The sequence below is a fragment of the Lissotriton helveticus genome, chromosome 2_1 (assembly GCF_964261635.1).
Source record: "Lissotriton helveticus chromosome 2_1, aLisHel1.1, whole genome shotgun sequence".
Taxonomy (NCBI): domain Eukaryota; kingdom Metazoa; phylum Chordata; class Amphibia; order Caudata; family Salamandridae; genus Lissotriton; species Lissotriton helveticus.
Window position 1 is genome coordinate 693,960,419 of NC_136059.1, and position 23,232 is coordinate 693,983,650.

Here is a 23,232-nt window from a genome sequence, read left to right on the forward strand (position 1 = left end):
TACCAACACTAGGTCTTTTAGTTGTCCTTGAGCTTGATTCCACTGGTGTGCTAGGCATTCTTGTAAGGGACGCATTTGAAGACGAGTATGAGGGACGATGAATATGCAGGAAGCCATCATACCTATGAGCTGCATGAACACTCGCGCTGGCAGGGAGTGCTGTGGCTGACATTTTTGAATAAGAGATTGTATGCTGGCTATCCTGGCAGGGTTTGGATATGCCTAAGCTACTGAGGTGTCTATCGTTGCTCCCAGATATTGCTGTATGTGGGAGGGTTGCAGATGTGATTTGGGTAATTATTGAAAATCCCAGATTGTGAAGTAGCTGGATTGTCTGAGAGGTATGGCTGGCACACTGTACGCACGAGTTGGCTTTTATGAGCCAATCGTCGAGGTAGTGGAACACATGGATGTGTTGCCTTCTGAGGTGTGCTGCCACTTCTGCTAGGCACTTTGTAAACACCCTTGGTGCTGTGGTTACCCCGAAGGGGAGGACTTTGAATTGATAGTGCTGACCTTCCATTGTGAACCTGAGGTATTTCCTGTGAGCTGGATGTATGGGTATGTGAAAATATGCATCCTTGAGGTCTAATGTTGCGATGAAGTCGCCTTGCTGGAGAAGGGGGAGTACCTGTTGTAGAGCGATCATATGGAAATGATCTGAGTGAATATATTGGTTCAAAGGTCTGAGGTCCAATATTGGTCTGAGTGAGCCGTCTTTTTTGGGAATCAGGAAGTATAGAGAGTATACCCCTGTCCCTTGATGTTATAATGGGACTGGCTCTATAGCACCTTTTTCTAGCATGGATTTTACCTCCTGTTGTAACAGCGTGATGTGTTCTTTGGACATTGGACGGTGTTTGGGTGTTATGTTGGGTGGAGTAGAAGTGAGTTCCAGGCAGTAACCATACTGGATAATTTGTCTCACCCACCTGTCTGTAGTGCTGGCATTCCAGACTGGTAGGAATTGTGTTATTCTTCCTCTGACTGGTGTTAAGTGGTCTGGAGGGAGTGTGAGAAAGTCACTGTTTGGTGGCGGTGGAGGCTCGGGTGTTATTATTACCACGTCCTCTGCCCTTGTTATTGTTTCCTCTATAACCTCCTCTATTGGAGCCTCTATTAAAGGTGCCTTGTGTGGTGCTTTTGAATGATGAAGATGTTTGTGATGTGTTGCCTCTGCCTGCGCCTCGAAAGGATGAGCGGCAAAAAGAGCTCCTGGACTGTTGAAATTGAAGTGCACCCATGGACTTAGCAGTGTCAGTATATTTTTTCATCTTTTCTAAGATGGTATCCACTGCAGGACCAAATAAGAAACCTTGGTTGATAGAGTATGGTAGATTGCACTTCATTTTTAAAACCTGAAATGCGAAGCCAGGCATGCCGGCGTAGCAGTACACTAGTGTTGACAGACCTAGCGGCTGTATCAGCTACATCAAGGGCGCATTTTATGGATGCGTTAGTGATGAATTTCCCTTCCTGTATTAGGTCGTTTGCTTTTGCCATATAGGGTTCTGGTAGGTGTTGTAATAATCCTTCCAGTTCGTCATAATGTGCTCTGTCATAGCGTGCTAGGAGAACTTGTGTATTGGCAATCCTCCAGGTATTTGCTGTCTGAGAGGCCACTCTTTTCCCTGATGCTTCTAAGATTTTTGACTCCTTGTCAGGAGGGGGAGCATCACCCGTTGTTTGTGAGTTTGCTCACTTTCTGGTCTTAGACACAACTAGGGAGTCTAGTGGTAGCTGAGAGAGGTGCCAGTTTATATATTTTTTTCAATCCTTGGATTGAGGACACGCGCCCTGGCTGGGGTTTTAAAGATGTCTGGTGCGCGCTTTAGTACCCCTTTTAGCATAGGCAGTATACGTACACTCTTTCCTGATGTTGGGAAGGTGTTAAATAGGAAATCCTCCTCTATAGGGTCAGTGTGCATTTGTACCCCATGATACTGAGCTGCTCTGTCCACTAGTTAAAAGCGACAGTGTCGTCAGTAGGAGACGGCTTTGTGGGGTATGTAGTGGGACTCGGCTATGGGTTGTGTATAATCTGTGTCATCAGGATCATTATGGTCACTCCATGTGTCATCTGGGTTACCCGGATTGTCAGGTGGTATAAAATCATCCTGAGGATCTTCCCCATGTCTTCTTCCTGATCATCTACAAGTGAAGGAGAATATGGAACATAAGGCATGTTGGGAGTGAAAGGAGGAGGTGTGTAAGGTCTTAAAGGGGATGTGCCCAAGTCCTTTTTCTTAGGAGGAACTGGAGATGGGTCTTCAGTGTACAGTCTTCTTTTGTGTTTATTGTAGACTATATGTCTTGTCTCAGGGTCAATATACAATCTTTATTGTGGATCTGGGTGAAAGAGTTCTTCCTCCTCTGTCTGTGGCGCCGAAGATTTTGCCTTTTTCGGCTGGATGGATTTTTTCGGGTCGAGTGTCTCTTTAAGCTGGTCGTCCTTATGATGTGAAGCCTGCTTTGGCTCGACAGGCTTTTTTGGGTCGACGCCTTTTTTCGGTTCGACAGCCTTATTCGGGTCGACGACCTTCTTCGGTTCGAAGGCCTTCGGCTCGGCGACCTTCTTCGGTTCGACAGCCTTCTTCGGTTCGACGGCCTTCTTCGGTTCGACGGCTTTCTTCGGTTCGAGGGCCTTTTTTGGTTCGGCGACCTTTTTCGGTTCTACGATGTTTTTCGGTTCTACGACCTTTTTCGGTTCGACAACCTTCTTAGGCTCGACGGGCCTTTTCGGCTCGACGGCTTTCTTCGGATCAAAGGCCTTTTTTGGCTTGACGGCTTCTTCGGCTCGACGGCAGTGTTCGGATTGACGACCTTACAGAGGTCAATGACCTTTTTGGGTTGAGTGGCTTTGCTAGATCCTGGGATACCGGAAGGCTTGGGTGTGGTCTTCGGAGCCGAGCCTGAAGCCGGTGTTTCGGTCACGGCTAAGGCTTTTGGGTGATGCTTTGACCGGAGCCTTATGTGGAGGTGGAGGCTGGGTAGGGGCTTTGGGACACACGGTTTGCCCCGGTGTGATCTGGTCATCGGAGTCCGACTGGTCCTCTACGGTGACTATTTCGACATCTTCAGAGCCCTCCGCCTCTGGGAGTTCGTGTTCGTCGTCCAATATGTTTTCCGGTTCTGGTGCCTGCCGCTGCATTTCTAGTCGAGCAGCTCTTCGGTTCCGGATAGTCTTTTTGGACCGGAACAGAACACAAGCTGGACAGTGTTCTTCGTTGTGCTCCGGAGATAGGCACCTGTTGCATACCCTATGCTTGTCGCTGTGTGGAAATTTGGCTCCACACTCTGAGCATTTTTTAAACGGGGTCCTTTCCATCAGCAGGAGGTCCACGTGGCGTCAAAAAGGCCCAACGGCCCGCGTCGACGACCGGAGAGAAATGGAAGTTTCATCAAGTCGAGGGATACCGAGCAGAAACAATACCGTCGAATGTAGAAGGTTTTAACGTTAGAGAGTTGGAAAACTTCGGTCTCGAAGTTGGAGCTGTCGAAGTGCATCCAAACCCAATGGCGGGAAAAAACCAATCTGAAGATGGAGAAGATGCCCATGCGCACTGTAGTCCAGGGGAGTCACCACCTATCTCGTGATACTTCGAAGACTCTTCCTAGACAACAAGGTGCAAACATCCGGACCCAACACTAGGCGGCGATCTATGCTAAAATATGAACTCAGCAGTCCAAATGCCTCGAACAAGCTTTATATTTTCAAATCTTGGGGTAAGTATTCTTGCTCTAATTGGGTCCTTGAATACTTCATTAGTGTATTTTAGCATTGGCAATGTATTAGTAGATTTTTGGGATGGAGCGAATGTTTCCATAAGGAAATCCTCTTCTTGTGGGTCAGTGTGCAAGTCCACTCCATGATATTGAGCAGCCCTATTGATAATTTGTGCAAATCCACTATTATCATCAGGTGGTGATGGTCTGGAGGGATATATAGGTCCGGATCCTTACTTTTATCTGGGTCTTTATCATAATCGTCCAATGGATCTGGGTCCTATGGTATGGTGTGATGGTCATTGTCCACATCCCCATCCCCATTGTCGTCTGTCATTATCCTCCTGTGGTTCAGGGGAGAAAAGAGGCTGTGGCGAGTTACATGGAGATATTAGTAAGTTGGGATTAATAGGTGGAGGAGAGAGAAATATGTAAGGGGGAGTGGGGTTGGTACCCATGTCCTTGTAGGAGAGTAGGGTCTGCTTCCTATGGTCACCCCCACTTTTTGCTTTTGCTTTACTGGTTTTCGACTTAGATGTGGCTGTGGGCCTGCTAATCAGACCCACAGCCCAGATGCACTCTCTCTAAATTCACACAATGTACTCTAGGTACATCCACAATTGGGAATTGGCTCACCTTATCAGCCCCTGTAGAAGTGTACCCTAAGTACTCAGGGCATAGGTGTAACCAAGGCCTACCAGGGGCTGCAGCATGTATTATTCCACCCCTGGCTGGCCACTCAAACTGACACAACTGGCTGATCACTCAGCTGGGGCAAGGTTGTGTAATCACCCCTTGCTTAGGTATAGTATTCCTATATGTACCCTTAAATATAGACACACAATAACCTATAAGTCACTCCTATGGCAGGCCTTAACAATCCTGGAGGCAGAGTGCTTGGTTATGTGTGAGATGGTGCTCTAGCATGAGCTGAGCCTGTCTGCAGCTTTCAGAACCATGTCCTTACAGCTGTTCTATGATATTGCCATACCATATACTCTTAAGTGCATTATAAACCTCGCGGTTAAATGCTAACTTTGGTTTGGCTTTATCCAAATATGTCGTGTAAGGTGTCATATGCTTTGGAATACTACCCCCTCGCCAATTCTGGCGACGGGGGTAGCATTCCACCTTTCTAGAGGGAGAAGACATGTTGTAGCTGACTATCCTGGTTAAAGTTAACCAGAGCCCCAGCATCACAAAATGGATGCTGCTGCCACAGACACAAGTCTGACCTCCAGCTGCTGGGAGTCCTTCCAGCGAGGGAGGCCTGGACAATAGGTTTCCTGACTGGAGAGGTGCGAGCACCACCCCAGACAGGGTTTTGTGTATTGGGACAGGGAGGGCTGAAAAGAAACAGACACTGCCTGGGGCACACTAGGTGCTCCATGCATAGCCCACTTCAAACCGGTGCTTGGGCACTCCATCCCCAGCTCTGGCTCGAAACTGGACAAAGGAAAGGGGGTGTAACCACCCCCCTTCCTGGTCCCACCCATAGGAGGGACCTAGTGAGTAAACCAGCCCCCTTTAGCTGTTTTAAAGGTAGGAGCTGACCCAGGAGTCTTTAGATTTATCCTGATGAAACTTTGAAACGAAACTCTGGACCCTTCGACATTCAACCGACTTGAAGACTGAAGAATCTCCCTTGTGGCCAAGGAGTGACCACCCTGGGAAACCAGGCACCATCCAGCAACTCGACGGCTTGCTTTGTCCTTGTTCCTGCCGGAACTCTAGCGCAGAGCCTGACAAGATCTCGACTCCAGGACTCCTCTGACCCCACTGCACGACTCCAGCACAGCTGAGCTCCGTGGAAGGCATCGGAATCTGTGGAACCAGGCAACTTGGAAAGTCTTCAACTTGCTAACAGCGCAGCTCCTGAGGCATCCTCGAAGCTGCGCGCTGGGAACTGAGACACCCAGACACCGAGCTCCACCTGCACCGAAGACCAGCACTCCACGAGATCTGCGTGGGGCCCTTCTGCTTGTGTTCTGCTCGACGCGTTGTCCGGTTGCTTGCCCGTTGGCTAGTAGCCCTCTGACGGCGACTCCTTTGAAAATCCATCGCTGGTCTGGTTGCTCCAGACTGGCCCTCGCTTCCCTGAAAAGGTGAAGTACCTCAGACCCTCCTGGTCTGCACCAGAAGCCTTTTGTGCATCCTGCGTGGGTTGCCTTTGCTTAATCTTGAATCTTGTTGGCTCCAATCTTGAAGTCGACCCCTCCATCTGCGAGAACCTTCGTGAGACAGCTCCTCTCCAGCACCTGGTCGTCCTCGACGCCTCCTGGTCCGCGTGGCTGCAACGACAAGCTTCACATCCACACCTGGTTGCTCCTCGACTATGTCTGGTTCCTCCGTGGTTCCACCCGGTCACTGGCTAGTGACCTAGACTCTGTCCCCTCTGCTTTCAGGTCCTCTTCATCCTAGATCCACCCTTGGATCCACCCGGACATCTTCCTCCTGGTCGCCTGCAGCATCTTTCTTCACGGCTCCATAGAGAACAACAACGAAACCCGACACACTATGCACCCGCAGCCCGTGGGTGAGGTAACACGAGTACTTCGGTGCTCCAGTAGGGATTGACTATCCTAGTGTCCAGATTTCCTAGTTGTTTTCTCCTAGCTAGACCGGAAGTGTCCTAAATCTTCATTTACTTACCTTCTAAGTTCCCATTGACTTAACATTGACTCTCGCGTGAGTGTACTGACACTGCACGCACCGCCTGTGGGCCTCCTACTCCTAACCTAAGGGTCAGATAGTGTAGCCCCAGCGATTCCCAAGGGCCTAGGCCTTCTCCTTTCCCGAGTTGTGGTCCTTATACCACTTATTTAGTATATGGTTTTATGCGCCCCTAGGGCCTAACTGTAAATTGTGCTATTTAAAGTATTTATAAGTGTAACTTGTTATGTGCTTTTGCCTCTGATCTCATAAAGAGTTCAGAGGAGTGTGTTAGTGAATAAATACATATATATTTTATATATATACTGTGTGGTGTCCTTTCATTTGATATTCAAGGGGTTACATATGGTAAAACAGCTGGCTTTACACGCCCTCAAGAGTCTTTTAGCCTAAGACTGTTTTGTCCATGCTACCACTAGGATAGCTGGTCTATAAGGTTGACTTACAACCATCACCTTAAGGGTTGTTTGGACTGGTGCAAGGTGTTCACTAGAATAGTGAACATCATATACCAGGCCAACTTCTCACAGTCCTTTCTCTTTTTGAGAGGTAAATAGTATTCCTCTGAAATATCCTGTTTCCGTTTCTTAGGAAGGGTTGCGCCAAGATGCCCAGTTGTTGGATCAATATGCAGTTTTTTTCTGCTTGGGATCCATTGGCTCTTGTAAAGGAAGTTCTTTAGCTGGTATGTCCTTTTATTTAGTTTTTTCAGAGGGTATTTTTTGGATAGTATCTGAAGCCTCAAGAGGAGTGGTTTGTTTTTTCGGTTCCAAATCCTTTGGTGCATGTTGTTTATGCTCCAAAGGTTTGTGTAAAGGCCTGTCTTTTGTTACTTTCGGTTCAGATGGTTTGTCTTTAGTTTTTGGATGCAAAGGCTTATCCTTCGGTTTCAGCTCCCAAGATTTGGGTTTAGTTATTGCCGGATCCTACATTTTTGGTTAGTGAGATTTCGGGTCGGAGTCTTTCGGTGCCGAAGATGACTTCGGTGCCGGTATCGAAGCATCGGACCTATGCTTGGGGTTGGTTTTGGGTGCTGGAGATGGTGTTTTGGTACCGTGGGGACAACTCTATCCCGAGCCAGAGGCTTTGTCTTTCGGTTTCATAGTCTGGCTGGAGGACGGGGCATCTGAACCATGTTTTTGGTGTTTACCTAGGCCCGAGTGCAAAGGTAATACCTGAGCTTTTGTGGGTTTTTCGGTGAACTGGGGCTTGTTACTCACAACTCTTTGACCTGGAGTGATGTGCGATTCTTCATCCATGTCGGAGTCGTCTGCTTCAGACACTGAGATTTCTTCCTCTTGTTCGGCACTGTGCTGATGGGATGTCCAGCACCAGGCTAGTGCCTCTTCTCATCTCGAGACATCGAGCCCGACAGTCACAAATTGTTTTCTTCGATCGGAATGATCGGCAGGCCTCGCAGCTACTTTCTTTGTGCTCCGGGGACAGGCACAGATTAGAGACCTCGTGTAGATCTGTGTGTGGAAATTTGGCACCACACCTGGGGCATTTGTAAATTCCATCGACTGCTCGCGTGGTCGGCGTGGGTAGGCCTTTCGGCCCGTATTGAAGCTCCCGATCGAAGTTGTTGGATTTCAATGATGCACGTCGAAGGGGAAACCCGTGATCGAAACAATACCGTTGAGAGGTAATGATTGCACGTCAAAAAGGTTTGAAGACAAAACTGATCCGGAGCGCAGCACTACACATCCGAACCCAATGGCGGAAAAAAACGAAATGGAGTTGATGCCAATGCGCACTATCGTCCTAATGAGGAATCACCTACCTCGTGACTACAAAGACTTCTTCCAAGACAAAAACAAAGTGCAAATATCTGAGCCCAACACCAGACGGCGATATATGCACAAGTATACGATCTACAGCTCATATGCCTCGAACAAAAGTTTCTTATATTAAAAAAGCAAAATGCACAAGAGAAGCACGTTTAGAAAGTGTGTACAGGTGAAAACGAAATGAGGAGCTGAAAGGAGAAATATAGGAGAAAAGCAGGTGAGTGTCGGTAAGGGGAAGGGGAGCAGAAATAGGAGTAGCAGGTACTTCTTGAAAGAGACATTGGATGTACTAGTCCTTCATGATCAGCAAGCATCGACAGCTGAGTTTGTCCACCCTAGCGTTCAGGGACCCCATAAGGTGCTGCATAACTAGGAACATGTCCTGGTGGGCAAACAGCCTTTACTCCGCATGCTAAATAATGCATGCCATAACAACGCGGTCGTTACAACAACAACAGCATTGTTATTTTGCATACCGTTACAACGCAAGTCAGAAAAACGACTTGCATTAGGGGGAAGAAGGTGTTGGATTTAAAATCCAACACCTTCCCTAGTGTTCGCACAGACTGGAGTTGGAATAGTACATTTTACTAATCCAACATCTAGTGCCCCCTAAAAGCAAGTCGTGGTTCCGACTTGCGTTGTAACGGTATGAAAAATAACAACGCGGTCGTTGTAACGACCGCGTTGTTAAGGCATGCTTTGTTATGGCATGCAAAAAAAAGCCTATATTTGTCCTGGTGCTCCAGCCAAGTCCAGTGGATCAGAGCCTCCTGGCCCTGACTCCACCCTGCCCTGTCTGTTGCCATATCACATGGTGGTAGAATTATCTGTGAAGAACATGTGAAACAGCCTTCCCTTGATGGATGGGGGCAAGGCTTTCAATGCGAAGCGGATAGCCCTCAGCTCCAACAGGTAGAAGGTGGAGTCCTCTAAACTTCACCTCTCCCACGTTGCCGCCCCAAAACAAAAGTGATACATCGGTCACCACTGTCAGCTCTGGGTGGGGAAGGGAGAATGGTCTGCCGCTGACCCGAATGCAGTCCGTCTGCCACCACTACAGATCTCTTGCATTCTCCTTCGAAATCTGGACAAGGTTAGAGAAATTTCCCGGGTGTTAAATCCACTGGGATTTCCGATTACACTTCAGAGCCTACAAATGTCATCTGGTGTGGTTCACTAGCAAGATGCAGGAGGCCAGCAGCATCAGTGTCAGTTTCCTCAAAATCCAAGCTGGAGGCTGAAACATAATCATAGTCCGAATATCCTGGTCCTTCCGATCTAGAGGATAGGTGTAGATCTGAACTGTAACCAGAATGGATCTGATGAAAGGGAGTGTTTGAGAAGGAGTCGAATGTGACTTCAGCATGTTGATAGTGAATCCCAGTGAGTGCAAAAGCTTTGCATAGTCTGAAGGTGGGTGACAACTACCTGGGGTGAGTCCGCCTTAGGCAGCCAGTCAGTCAATGAGGTAGGGGAAGACTGGAACCCCCAACCTCCAAAGTTGTGCCGCAACTACCACCACGATTTTCATGAACACTCAAGGGGCATTGGTAAGACCAAAGAGGAGCACAGCAAACTGGAAATCCTTGTGGACCACCGTAAACACCTGTGAGCATGCAGGAAAGGGATGTGAAAGCATGTGTCCGGCAAGTCCAACGCTATCATCCAGTCTCCAGGATCTGGGGTAGACAGGGCCAATGTGGAAATCCTGAATTTCTCTTTCTGCAGAAAGACATTAAGACGGCGTAGATCTAGTATGGGACGGAGCTCTTTGTCTTTTTTGGGACCAGGAAACAGCGGGACTAGCAACCATGCCCCATCTCTGGTGCTGTCATCCTCTCTATGGCCAACAGAGCCTGTACGTCCTGACAGAGCAACAATGGGCCTCTGTTCATCTGTTCTGGGATGGTAGACAGGGTGGAGGAGTATCCATGAATGGGAGGGTGTAACCCTTCAGCACAATTTGGAGCATCCACTTGTTGGAGGTTATGGTGCTAGATTGAGGGAGTGGTGCTGGATTCTGTCACCAACGGGGTGACTTTACAGGGTAGAGGGCTCACTAAAGCGGCTTGGAGGATGTATAACCAACAGAGCCTGCACTTCCTTACAGAGCAAGGACATCCTCTATTCAGTTGTTCTGGGGATGATAGCAAGGGTGGAGGAGTCTCCACGAATGGGAGAGCGTAACCCTTCAGTACAATTTGGAGCACCCACTTGTCGGAGGTTATGCTGCTCTACTGAGGTAGGTGGTGCTGGATTCTGTCACCAACGGGGTGACTTTACGGGGTGGAGAGCTCAATAAACTGTCTTGGAGGATGTTTGACAAACAGAGCCTGCACTTCCTGACAGAGCAAGCATAGTCCTCTGTTCAGTCGTTCTGGGGATGTTAGCAAGGGTGGAGGAGCCTCCACGATCTGGAGGGCGTAACCCTTCAGCAAAACCACTTGTCGGAGGTTATGCTGCTCTACTGAGGCAGGTGGTGCTGGATTATGTCACCAACAGCTTGGAGGATGCAGTAGCCGGAGGGGTGGAGCATTGGATACAGCACTGGGTATGACGCCTGCTTCTGTTCTGGGATCCTCTACTTCAGCCACGAAAGGGCTGGGCAGCCTACTGAAGGGGTAAGAGAACTGCGCTCCTCCTCCACCCAACCTCTACGCATCCCCTGAAGCCACCGTGGAGGCCGTTCTTTCTCCTACCTCGCTGCAAAAGCCTGGAATGACCATCCCTTTCCCTTTCAAACATTTCCATCTCTCACAGAATTCAGAAAGGGACTCAAGATCTGGCTTTTCAACAGAGCCCAGCGAAATCTCAGGACCAGGATACTCCCACAGGGGAATAGCAGAGCTTTATAAAAACTGATGGATTGATAAGGCTGGTATTTGCCGAACCCACAGGGGCCCAGACCACAACCTCAGAAGGGTCAAATGGACTGCTGTTGTGAGCATAAAGCCAGAGAGAGGTCCAGGGTGATTCAGCGCAGCCAAAATCGTTCAGGCGCCATATCTGTTTTGTCGTCGAACAAGCGGGAGCAATCAAATGGCATGCCAAAGAGAGACGCTGGACACTTCCCTGAAAAACTCAGTGGACTGCAACCAGGCATAGCGATGAAGAGCCAACTTTGAAGCCATGGCCCTACCTTGAATCTGTGGTTTCCACGCCACACCTGATGGCGAACTTTGCTGCATCTCAATTGTCCACCAAGGCTTGGTTGAGGATGGCGTGGCCGTCCCCGGGAGCAGCCGTGCAACAAGTCTCATAGAGCATGCCAGTATCGGCGATGTTCACCGACCTTAAGGCTAAGCTGGTGGAAGAGAAAACATTCTTCCCAAAAGTATACAGCCTCTTGGATTTCCTGTCCAGTGGGGTGAAAGGGAACACATTTGGGTTGACGCTTGCTGTGGAAGTCTGGACCAACAGGCTCTACAGGGAGGAATGCTGGGAGAGGAAGGCTGGGTTTTCTGGGGCGGGACGGTAGTAATGGGCAATGATGCGGTGCACGAGAGCCCCTGTGCAGGGTTTAGCCCAAGGCCCCAGAAGAACATTGGTGAGGGACTCATTTAAGGGAAGAAAAAGCTAGGCAGAGCTCGCCCCTGGGTGAAGCACCAAGTCAAGAAATTGGTCATCATCTCAAAAGCTGGTACAAGCAGGTCAAGGTCCTCCACTGCCTTTCGTATCACTGATGTAAAGGAAGCACCTTCCTCAGAAACAGGGCCCAGAGGGGAAAGCATGCAAGAGTCGGGGTGGGGTCCAGACCACTGGCATCACCAAGTTACTCAACTAGTTCTCTTCCTGGTCAGTGTCCTCCTCAAAGGGGACATACCCCTCTTCCTCATCGCTCCCTTTGGGGATAAAGGACCCGTCCAAAGGCGGTAAGTCCTGGAGCTGGATTCGTCTGGATGGCCCCAGTGTAGATATCTAGCAGTGTTGGGGTGGCGTGAACTTTGCGATGGGTATGGGTTCGTCATCCAGCTTTTCCAGTAGCAGCTGCATCAGCACCAGAGAAACTGGAGCTGGGGTGGGTAAAGGCACCCATTGCGGCTTCAAATCGGATCCGGGGAGTATCCATAGGGATCAGATTGCGTGAGGGAGAGGTGGAGGGCACCAGCAGTAACCCAGTTTGCGCACCTAGAGGTTCTGTGGGGCCCAAACGCGCAGCAGGGGGAGTCTGTGGGCAGAAGATGCTCTGCATGGCTTCATAAAACGTTTTCAATTGGACGGGCGTTGATCTGGGGAATTCAGGGTAGATCTTCCTTGGAATGGGACCAGGAGAGGCGCAGAGCCACCTTCTGCCATGTCACCAGGAGCTTCATTATCACTTGCAAATTGCTTTGGAATGCATCAACTTGCACTCTAAGCAAGCCTTGGGGGTCATGGCCTGACCCCTGACACCAGAGACAGACCATGTGGGAATCAGACACAAACCTGTCTGAATGTCTATGACATTCCCTGGGAAGGTTTAAACACAGTAGCTCTTGTCGCAGACATGTCGCTAGCACACTAAGCAAATGCTCAAAAATATGCTCCAGAGGGTCAAAATAGTATTTAAAAAAAATGACAAATTAACTCTCCAGATGTACGCTGTTAAAAGGAAATGATGTCAGTGTGCCGTGGTAGCACATATATGGCACCAAAGCGTCACGCATACTACGGGTAGACCACATACTTGCATGAATTATCACATTATAAAAGTTAAACCTACCGATGAATAGCTTTGGATGCCTGCCTCTGCACAGCCATGTTTCTTCCCTGTAGTGCACAGATTGCAGATGTAATCAGACATCTATCATAAATACTGTCTTTTCTACCAATGTGCTTTAGCAACTCATTGAGTGCTGCTGTTGAGAGAGTAACATCTCGCTTTGCAAGTCCCAAAGCACAAAGAGCCTGAAGACTTTCAATACTGGGTTCTTTTAGAATTGAACTGAAAGAAAGAAAAACGTTTTGGTTTACAATGCGATACATCATAGTAAAACTTATATAGCAAATAATCAAGTTTCTGGTTTTTATATTCAATGAATCATCATCTGTGCTTTTGGTTATCATGTAATACTCCCACCATAATTTGAGGTGTATGGACTTTCAATTTTTAAGTTCTCCATACCTGTATTTATTAATAGCTTTTCTCACAATAGGACATCTTAGGAATACAACTTTTCAGAGTAATGACACCAAAATCTGGAAAAACTCCAAACACCCCGATTGAATGCTTGAGATAAATTTTCCACAGATCAGCCCAAAAAACTAATCATGCTGCAATGCTGTCTAAATTTACAGGAAAGTCAAAAACCTATATAGAACTGGCTACTCAAGTATCATACTATTGTTGCATGAAATTCATGACAACCACTATTGGACCTTCAGCTTATCTCAGCAGTGACTAACCCATACTTTGTCGCTGAGGTGTTAACCTTTACTTTGCCCCCTTTTAATCATTTAAGATTCACTTTTCCGCTTTTACTTCAATTCCTTCCCTGCATTTAACCAGTTAGAAACTCACTTTGTCAAAAGAATCGACCTTTAAGGTAAGTATAATTTAACAATAGTTGAAAATAGGGTTAAAATTAGTATAGTTGTTGTATCTGAATTACACATAATTATTTAAAATTAATTAGGGCTACGTGCTACTGTTAGAATAGTGCTACCTATTAGTTTAATTATGGTCAATGTAGAATATCTTAGTAATAATTGTTGGCAGGGCTAAGGTTAGTATCTGGTATATTTATAAAATAGACTACTATATTATAAAAAATAAATACGTTATGTGTAAATAATTTATATTAATATACTTTTGTTTAATTTAGTATTAGGGTCTATTTTTTTTGTAATTACATGGAAAATAACTGAATTAACATTAATGCTGTGGTTAGAATATTGTTACATATTAATTTAAACCAGTTCAATAACATTTAGAAGTTACGCTAGTACCAAATATGGTGAATACAATTAAAATTAAGGTTTTTAATAAAATATAAGTTTAGTGTAAGCAACAGGGTTAAAATAAGGTTTAAAATTATTATGATGTACTTTGTGGTTGGTGTAAGTCATATTTTATACAATAGAAGTTACCCAAATTTAAATTATTTAAATTAGATTCCATTTGTGGCTAGGGCAATTATTGATATTCTAATCAGGTTCACTTAATAACATAGATTCCAAAATAGGGTTATGGGTGAAATTTGCATTAATTTATTATCAGGAACATAATTAAAAATAATGTAATTAAGGGATTTGAATGAAAGCCAAAAGTAGAGTACTTAAGTTTTTTAATTCACTTTTTAAAATGCCATTGATCAGAGTAAGAGTTATTACTGATGGCTTTAATTACCAGTTTTCAGCTTTACACTGAGCATTTTTCAAAATTGCAGCATGTTAGAATGTTTTTTTTTCTGCAATCCAAGATGGAGTTAATTTAATGCATTTTCCTTTACATGACAATACAATTGGCATTTCATAGTATCCAAAAAGTGTTTCCAGTTGAATTATTTATAAAGACATAAGTATTTAAGCCTCATTATCACTGAGCTCAATGTCAGCTAATTAGAGAAAAATACTAGAGGTCTTGGGGGAGGATTAATTTACTTCCCTGTTAGCTTGAAAGCAGAAAGAATTAATTTCTAGGCAAAACATATACAATCATCAGAAGTAATCAGAATCTTAATTAGTAGCTCACCTATTCTAAAATTAAACTGGACAATATGCCATTCACTTACCATTTAAACAATATCGTCTTTGCAGAGTCCACTTTATCACGTTTGTATTCTATTATTGCGAGGGCCGTAAGGATATGGGCTTTATCTTGTTCCGACTCGGCAGCGGAAAGTGCTTTTTCATAGGCTAAGTTCAATTAAAACCAGTTATTAAAAGGAGGGAAAGGCTTCATCTTTAAAATATTCTTAAGTTTATACCATACGGTTTTATATTTAAAGAGTGAATTCGAATAAATTGTGATTTCATTCTTGTTTACGGTATTACATTTGTGTAGCAAATACTCAATTAAAAGCAACTCTCACACTTAAAGGTAATTTAAAGCAAAAGAGATAACAAAAGTTTACACCACAATCCTTTTAGTATGCAGCGCGGCCTTAGCTCTTTCTCTTTAAGTATATATAGTTTATTAATTAGTGTTAGCATAAGCCTCAACAATGTCAGTTATATCTACATTAAAATTATTATGGTACATTTAAAAAATACATAATTAAACACTAAACAATGCATTCATATACTCAATTAAATAATAAACCAAGCAGTAAACGATAAATCCAATACAATTTGTCTGCTTCACTAAACCGGTAAATATAAAAAATAGGGTGAATTAGATCTCTTTAAGTACTCTTGTGTCTGAACCATGTCTTTCTTAAGTGTTAGATACTGCACTCCCAAAAACGTTGCTTGAAGGCAGATAAGCGTATTTACCACTCTATCTATAAATCTAAATGCTCCTATCCAACTCAAACATTGCTCCTCCCTGCTATGATTCTCAGCAATCTTTACAACTTTTGGTAATGGCACCTTCAGACCTACACAAAATACTATGAGAAAATTAAATTTGAGGTGCTTCTTCACAAAGTAGTGATATGCAGACATTCACAACTCGCTCTGGGTTTATGGCACATACATGTTTTTTCCACCATTCCTTTTACACTGTGTTAATATCTATAATTAGCATGTGAAGAAATGAATCAGTTATTTATCAGCGCCGCAGGCCTGTCTAATCAGGAATTTAAGTGGTCATGGGTGACTGGGAATAGAATAAGTCTGTGTTACTGGAATAGAAACCAACTTAACAGCCGTAAACAGATGGTTTGGATATTTGCAGCTAGAATGGCAGCTGTCAAGCGTGTATTGGTTGTTCAGTCAAAGTGGTAAAATGGGATCAGTGTGAGGGTTTGTTAGGGAGATGGTAGTGTATAATGCGTAGATTGGTTGCAGCAGGAGGGATGTAGAAACAATTGGAAGCTAAGTGAGCTGTGCAATCCATAGGAGGCCACTGACTTTAAAGAAGGGAAAGACAAAGAATGAGAACCAGTGATGCCAGAGAAAGGATCTTGTTCTGTGATGGTTTAGCTTTCAGTCTGTTATTGGTTCATGCATTAGAAGTTGCAGAACGGAATTGGATATTGTTTACCCCGTTACACAGTGGGGATGAAGAAGCCCTGTGGGAACTAGGGCTGGAAAGATAAGGAATGTCATTCAAGTGTAGGGATTCAGTTTCTGAGAAAGGCATTCAGACATAGACCATAGTGCAGTTCTTTAAATCACTGCAGTAGTCGCACAACCTCCTCGCAATCATTTGTTCTTAATGCAACCCTATTTTTACTGTCTATTACAAGGTTTCCACCTCAGAACTAAAACTATGTCTTCTCAGAATGTCAACCAATCTTTAATTTTGGGGTTGCAAGGGACTTTCCAAATGTAGCATATCAAATAGCTTGTATTTAGCCAGCTAAATAGAAATGAGTTTGCAGATGCTGACCATTGTTTTATAGTTGACTAATAGCTTGGCTAACTGGCTTCTTCCATACAAGATCTTGATGGCAATGGTTTTAAGTGGGTAAGGAAGGGAGAGGGTTTTGCCGCTGACTCAATAGAGGTCCAGTAGCCACCACTGCAGAGTCTCCTCCAAGATCTAGATGTAGTCTGAGAGGTCCCCATGATTTTGGGACTACTGGGACTTTACATCCAACAACAGTGCCCGCATATGCCACCTGGCGTGCTCAACCACCAGGATACATGAGGCCATCAGTCGCAGCAGCCTCACAGTCTACTTCATTGAAATCCAGGGCTGAGGCTGAAAGATCAGCATCATAGCCTGAATGTCCTTGATAGTCTTCCCTGTGGCAAAGGTACAACACCAAACCCTGTCCAGAATAACTCAGATGAAACGGAGTCTCTGAGAAGGAGTCTGGTGTGACTTCAACACGTTAATAGCGAATCCCAAAGATGATAGGATGTTCACCGTCGTCAACTGCAAGGGACGAGTCGGCCTTCAACAGCCAGTGGTTGAGGTAGAGGAATACGGGCATCCCTGATCTCTGAAGGTGTGCTGCCACCACTGCCATCCATTTCATGAATACCCAAGGGGAGCACAGATAACTGAAAATTATCCTGTCCCACCACAAACCACAGGTAGCGGTGATGGGCTGGCAGGATGGGAATATAGAAATAGGCATCCTGCTGGTCCAACAACATGATCAGGCTCGAGGGCAGATAAAACCTGGCCAGGCTGAGCATTTTGAATATCTCCTTTAGGAGGACAACATTGAGAGGGTGCAGATCTAGAATAAAGAGAAGCCCTCAATCCTTCTTTGGCACCTGAAGATAGTGGGAATAACGTACGAGTTACTTACCTTCGGTAATGATGTAGCTGGTAGAGACGATTCTAGCCGCAGATTCCTTCACGTAGAATTATCCCCAGCTGTTAGACTGGATCCGGAATTTTCTTTGCCACAGGATTCCTGCGCGCCGAGAAGACGGCACCACGAGACTCCGCCCCTGCAATATCCACGTACGTGACTTCAGCGAGGTCACATAAATCCCACCCCGGCGCGCCTATGTCAGTTTTCTTTGGAGAACTTTTCCGGGCCACAATGCAGAGCCATCAGACATAACTAGGAGAGTAAAGGAACAGTGTGCGAAAGAAAAAAGGGATGGTGGGGAACAACACTATATGGAGCCATGCCAAACACTGCAGTACCCAAGGCAGGGAAAAAAATAAGGAACAGAGCACATACCTGAACAGCCACCCTGCCAGTCCAAAGAGAGCCCCCCCCTGGAGGCAAGAACAAATGAAAAGTGCCATGATAACATATAACAGGACCACAAACCCAACCAATTACAATGAAGGGGATCTAGTCTGGGACAAACAAGATACGACAAGACTCCAAGACAGCCCCAACATAAAACGTGACAACTCCTATAAGGAACAAGGGCAGAGGCCCGGCCAAAAGACCCCAACCCAGAGGATAGCAGAGGGGCCAGAACCCCTAGCAATGAAAGGGGCAAGAGAAGGGGGTGGGGGTCAGCCCCAACCTGGGGCAACTAGAACACAAAGGCACAGAAGTACCTACAAACCGATCCTCCAAAGCGCCAAAAGGGGAGGAAGGAACAATAACCAGGACGAACATCCTGCCAGAAAAGAGTGACAGAATGCACGCACAGAAGACATAGCCTCCCACAGAGAGGCAAAAGCAGAAGACCAAGCCAAACGGTCCCGCAGAATGGGGAGGAAGGGCGGGCCGTGTAGGAATCTGCGCCTAGAATCGCTCTACCAGATACATCGTTACCGAAGGTAAGTAACTGGTACATTGGATAGCGACTACTAGCTGCAGATTCCTTCAGGTAGAATAGATACCCTAGCCATACCCAGGGGGAAGGAGGGTCTGCTAGAGGACCCCACCAGCCAGGTCACTCAGAGGGCCCTACAGGGGCCGAGTCCCAAAGACAGGATGAGGAGCCCAGTCCCCCAGGCAAGGGGAACCCCCGCAAGCAGAAGACCACCAACCCCGAAGGGGATGCGGGAAAAAGAAGAGTAGAGGTAGCCCGTCTTCACCCATCAGAGAAAACAAGGCAAGGCGAAAGGAGGCCAAGCACCCCACGCCCATACAAGGTAACAAAACCTCTGCCCAAGGCCAAGGCAAGGAAGAGGAGCGCCGAAGGAGAAGAGCAACCTAGAGACTCCAAGGAGAAGAGGCAAGCCTCCCCCCACTGGAAAAACACCCAGTGAAGAGGGCAACTTAGCCTAATACAGCCAGAAGGCAAAGACCAGACAGAACGGCGCCGCCAGCCATAAGCAGGCAGAAGCCGAAAAGGGCAGCTAAAAGTCACCCAGGAAGAACCGTCCAACGCCTCGCAGGGACAGACAGCGCCCGAAAGGGAACAAGAACTCAGGGACCATCTCATCACACAAGGAGGAGAGTTAAAACTGAGTGCAAGGCCCACTGGAAGGAACGGACAAGGCAAGGATGACTATCCCACCAAAGCGCCAAGAAGGCACAATGGTACAGAAAAACAGTAGGACAGCTTCAGCAAGTACAGCCAGACGCAGAAAGCACCGCAGAAGGATGCGCTCAGGGCAAGCCAGACGTCAGCCGAAGCCGAAGCCATCAGCAAGAGGACTGCCTCTGCAACATACCTTAACGCCACGGAGAACAGAGGCACGAAGGCGATCACAACTCCCCAGCGCATAACAAAGCTTGTATAGCAGCTACCACTGCCCCACATAGGGCATGTTACATCCCAAAACATGTGAACATCTTGGGAAAACACTTCCGCAGCAGAGGACAACAGAAAAATACCTGCGAAGAAACCCACAGAAGGCTTGTCAAGCAGAATAAGAGAAAAAACAGCAGGCCTAGTATCACGGCCAGCATGGTGTAGAAAACCCAAAGCAAAAGCAAACCGTCAAGAAGGGCCGCCCAGCAGCCAACAGAACCACTGTCCCAACAAGGAGGACTCGAGTGGCACGAAGCATCCAGAACACACAACTGGGGCGACCCGCCCCAACAGAAGAACACTTCCAAGAACCAGATCAACTCACAGATCACTGAAGGGGAAGGGGAGGAGGGGGAGGAGGGGGAGGAAGAGGAGGAGGAGGAGGAGGAGGACGAAGCCCCGCCAAGAACCTCTGAATGGCCGAGTCCGCAGGGGCGTGGAACAAGAGAGCACCATCGAAAGGAAGGTCCACCAGCCATTCCCAAACGTTCTCCTGGAACACACTGTCCCAAAGCCAGGCATTGCGACGAAGGGCAACCGAAGAAGCCATGGCATGACCTCGCACCTCCGAGATGTCCAGAGCGGAGCGAAGAATAAACGCCGCCAGCTCCTGGACATCAAAAACATGGTGCCACAAATCAACACAGGCACCCTCCTGAGTAGCGGCCGACATAAGGGACTCCGCCAAGTCCCACAAGCAAGAAGTGGTCCTAACCAAAACACACAACGTGTTAAGGGCCCGCAGAGCCGCACCTATTGAGGTGAACACACTGTGCCCCCAGGAGTCCAGCCAGCGGGCCTCCCGTGATGGGGGAGACAACAGCGGCGGCAGAGAGGGAAAGGCATTCTGCAAAAGTGGTCCTCTGGTAGAGGGGTGGAGGGAAAGACACACCTGATCACACGGCGCTGGATGGTGGCGTTGCAGAAGGTGTTGGGGCACCGGGTCCCCTGTGGCAGGATTGCCCCAAGTCCCCAAAAGAGAAGAATGGAGTGAACCCTTGAAGGGAAGCTGCAGCTCCCTACCACCAGAGCCCTGATGGAGAACCTCCAGAAGATGATCCACAGGGAAATGGGTAGCTGGATCACCCATGTGCAAAATTCCCACAGCCGTGGAAACAGCACAAGTGAAGGCCGCGCCCGCCTATATAAGGCCCAGCGGAGGGGAAAACAGCTCCTCGGTAGGCAACGGCTGCAAGCTAAGGCAGCCATCCCCTAAGCCAACCGGAGGAAGGAAGGACCAGGCCCGGAAAGAAGGAAGTGGGACCAAGGAGTGGGGGACCTGCGGCTCCTCTGGCGAAGACCACGGCCGCGTAGACGGCGTGGAGCCGCCTTTAGAAGACACCGGGGAAAAAGCCACGACGTGTTGGCCCATCTCCGGGGAGGATGACAGCAACAAGCGTCGAACCTCTGGAGAAGAGGCATTCGAGGACGAGTCAACGAACCTGACGCCGCCATGGCGCCGTCGTGTCTGCAATTTGAGGCAGGACTTTGTTGCCCGACGCCATGGGGGACGCCGGAACGACCTCCGCCGCAGCGCCCGGAGCAGGAGGTTGGGCCGGAGCAGGAGCGACGCCGGCCTGACCTCCTACGAGGCAACCGCCTGCGTGGAGGAACAAGAGGGACCCGGGGAGGGACGAAGAATCCCCCACCAACCTAGACCCGTGACGGGACGAAAGGGGCCCTCTGCCGACCCGTGGCGCCGCCAGGGCCAAGAGGCGCAGAGGCGGTGTCACCTTGGCCTCACACAAGATCGCCAGCTGTCCAGAGGACCGAGAGGGGCCCAGGGTGCGACCCAAGCCCCAGCGACCTCCAGCGACACCACAGGGACTCCCGCAGGAGTTTGCCGCGTAGCAGAGGCGCCGTGGTCCGAAGGAGGGACTCCCGAAGGGCCGCACCCCAACCGGCACCACATCCTCCGAACCTGGATCCGAGCCGGCCGGGGCCACCGGCAACGCCACGGAGGGCCCCGCACACTGCAATGGATCGGCTGCCGCCCCAGGAGGGGGAGGAGGAGAAGCCAGCGAGGCCTGGAAAGCCGCCGCATATGTCTACATCTGGGCTCTAGTCGCCCCCATACCGGGAAACGGTGGATAGGGGGATGACATGCGGGCCACACCACCAGCGTAAAGCCCGTGCCCCAACAGGGTGAGAACCGACCCTTGGGGACAAACTGCGACACTTACCGGCAGGTGAGCGATGCTCCTGTGACCTCGGAGTGGGGCGATGTTGACGAGGGAAGTAACAGGTTCGAGAACCCTCCAAAGGGGCCGGGCGAGGACGCCGACCTGGACATGCGGGCCGAAAGAAGTTTCATCCGAGAAATGTGGAGAAGTGTGGCTCACTGGTTAGAGCGGGCAGACCCTGAAGCAGAGGTCAGACCCGGGACCAGGGTTCAATTCCTGACGCGGCAGGGTCTGGAGCTCAAATGTCCACGGACCCGATAATTCTCGCTTCGGTGCCTGACCTAATCATGGGTTCACACTCTGCAACTCTGGGCATTAAGCTTGCTTAATCTCCACAACGGCCCCCCGCGGCGGGATGCCTGGCTTTCACCTTGGGGATGCCCTGTAGGGGCTATCTCACAGGGAAAAGCCAGGACGGGTTCCCAAGGCAAAGCGCTTAGAGACACCTGGGTTATAAGCGCTATGTAAATCCAAACATACATACATACATACATACATCCGGAGCGACCGCCGGGACTTCGGTTTCATCTGCTGGCACGCCTCACAATCGGTGGAGCCGTGGTGTTCCGCCAAACATACGAGTTACTTACCTTCGGTAACGATGTATCTGGTAGAGACGATTCTAGCCGCAGATTCCTTCAGGTAGAATTATCCCCTGGCGTGAGACTGGATCCGGAAACTTTTTTGCCTCAGCCTCCCTGCGCGACGGGGGCGGCGCGACATCACGAGACTCCGCCCAGGCGTCGTCCACGCATGTGACGTCAGCGAGGTCACATAAGACCCGCCCCGGCGCGCCTACGTCAATTTTTTTCTGAGAAATTTTCTGCACCACAACTCGGAATCGCCAGATAAAACACTGTGAAAGCATGGGAACAGTGTGCGAAGAGCAGAAACATTGGAAAGAAGTGGCGACTAACAACACCACACAGAACAGTGGCAACACCGTAGAACTCAAAGACAGGAGAGAAGAAAGAGCAAGCAGAGCCCTGTGCAGCCACCCTGTCAGCACAAAGACAGCCTCCCACTCCCGTGCACCAGAGGCAAGGAACATGCGTAAAGTCATGGAACCGGTAGTAAACCTACCATCCCCATCCAGAGAAAGGGGACCGGTCCCAAGACAGACAGGGACAACAACCCTCCAAGCCACAAAACATAGAGGGCAACCACCTATAAGGGACAAGGCAAGACATGGCCAGATGACCCGTAATCAGGGGATAGCACTGGAAGGAAGGGAGGGGAGGGAAGGACAGGGATAGAAGCAATCTCCGCCAAACCTGGAGTAGCCAAAGGAGCAGGGCACAGGAACACAGGAACCCCATCCTCCAAGTACAAAGGAGGAATGAACCGCCCCCAGACGGAGCCACCCGTCAAGAACAAGGAAGGCACTCACAAGAGACACAGCCCCCCACCGGGAGGCGAGTACCGAATGTGAGAAGTTGGCCTGATATGTGATGTCCACTATTCTAGTGGGCACCTTGTATCAGTCCAAACAACCCTTATGGTGATAGTTGTAAAGTCAACCTTATAGACCAGCTATCCTAGTGGTAGCATGGACAAAACAGTCTTAGGCTAAACTCAAGAGGGCATGTGAAGCCAGCTGTTTTACCATATGTAACCCCTTTAATACCAAGTGAAAGGACACC

The 23,232-nt window shown here is 48.3% G+C and overlaps 1 protein-coding gene across 1 annotated transcript in view; it reads right to left on the reverse strand.

Annotated features, from left to right (window-relative positions):
* Positions 1 to 23,232, reverse strand: part of SKIC3 (SKI3 subunit of superkiller complex) — a 1,397,627-nt gene that overhangs the window by 399,231 nt on the left and 975,164 nt on the right. The window contains exons 30-31 of the mRNA XM_078675399.1: positions 14,906 to 15,029; positions 12,895 to 13,116 (exon numbers count right to left, since the gene is read on the reverse strand). Coding sequence (XP_078531525.1) covers positions 12,895 to 13,116; positions 14,906 to 15,029 — 346 coding nt within the window. The remainder of the gene's footprint in view (positions 1 to 12,894; positions 13,117 to 14,905; positions 15,030 to 23,232) is intronic.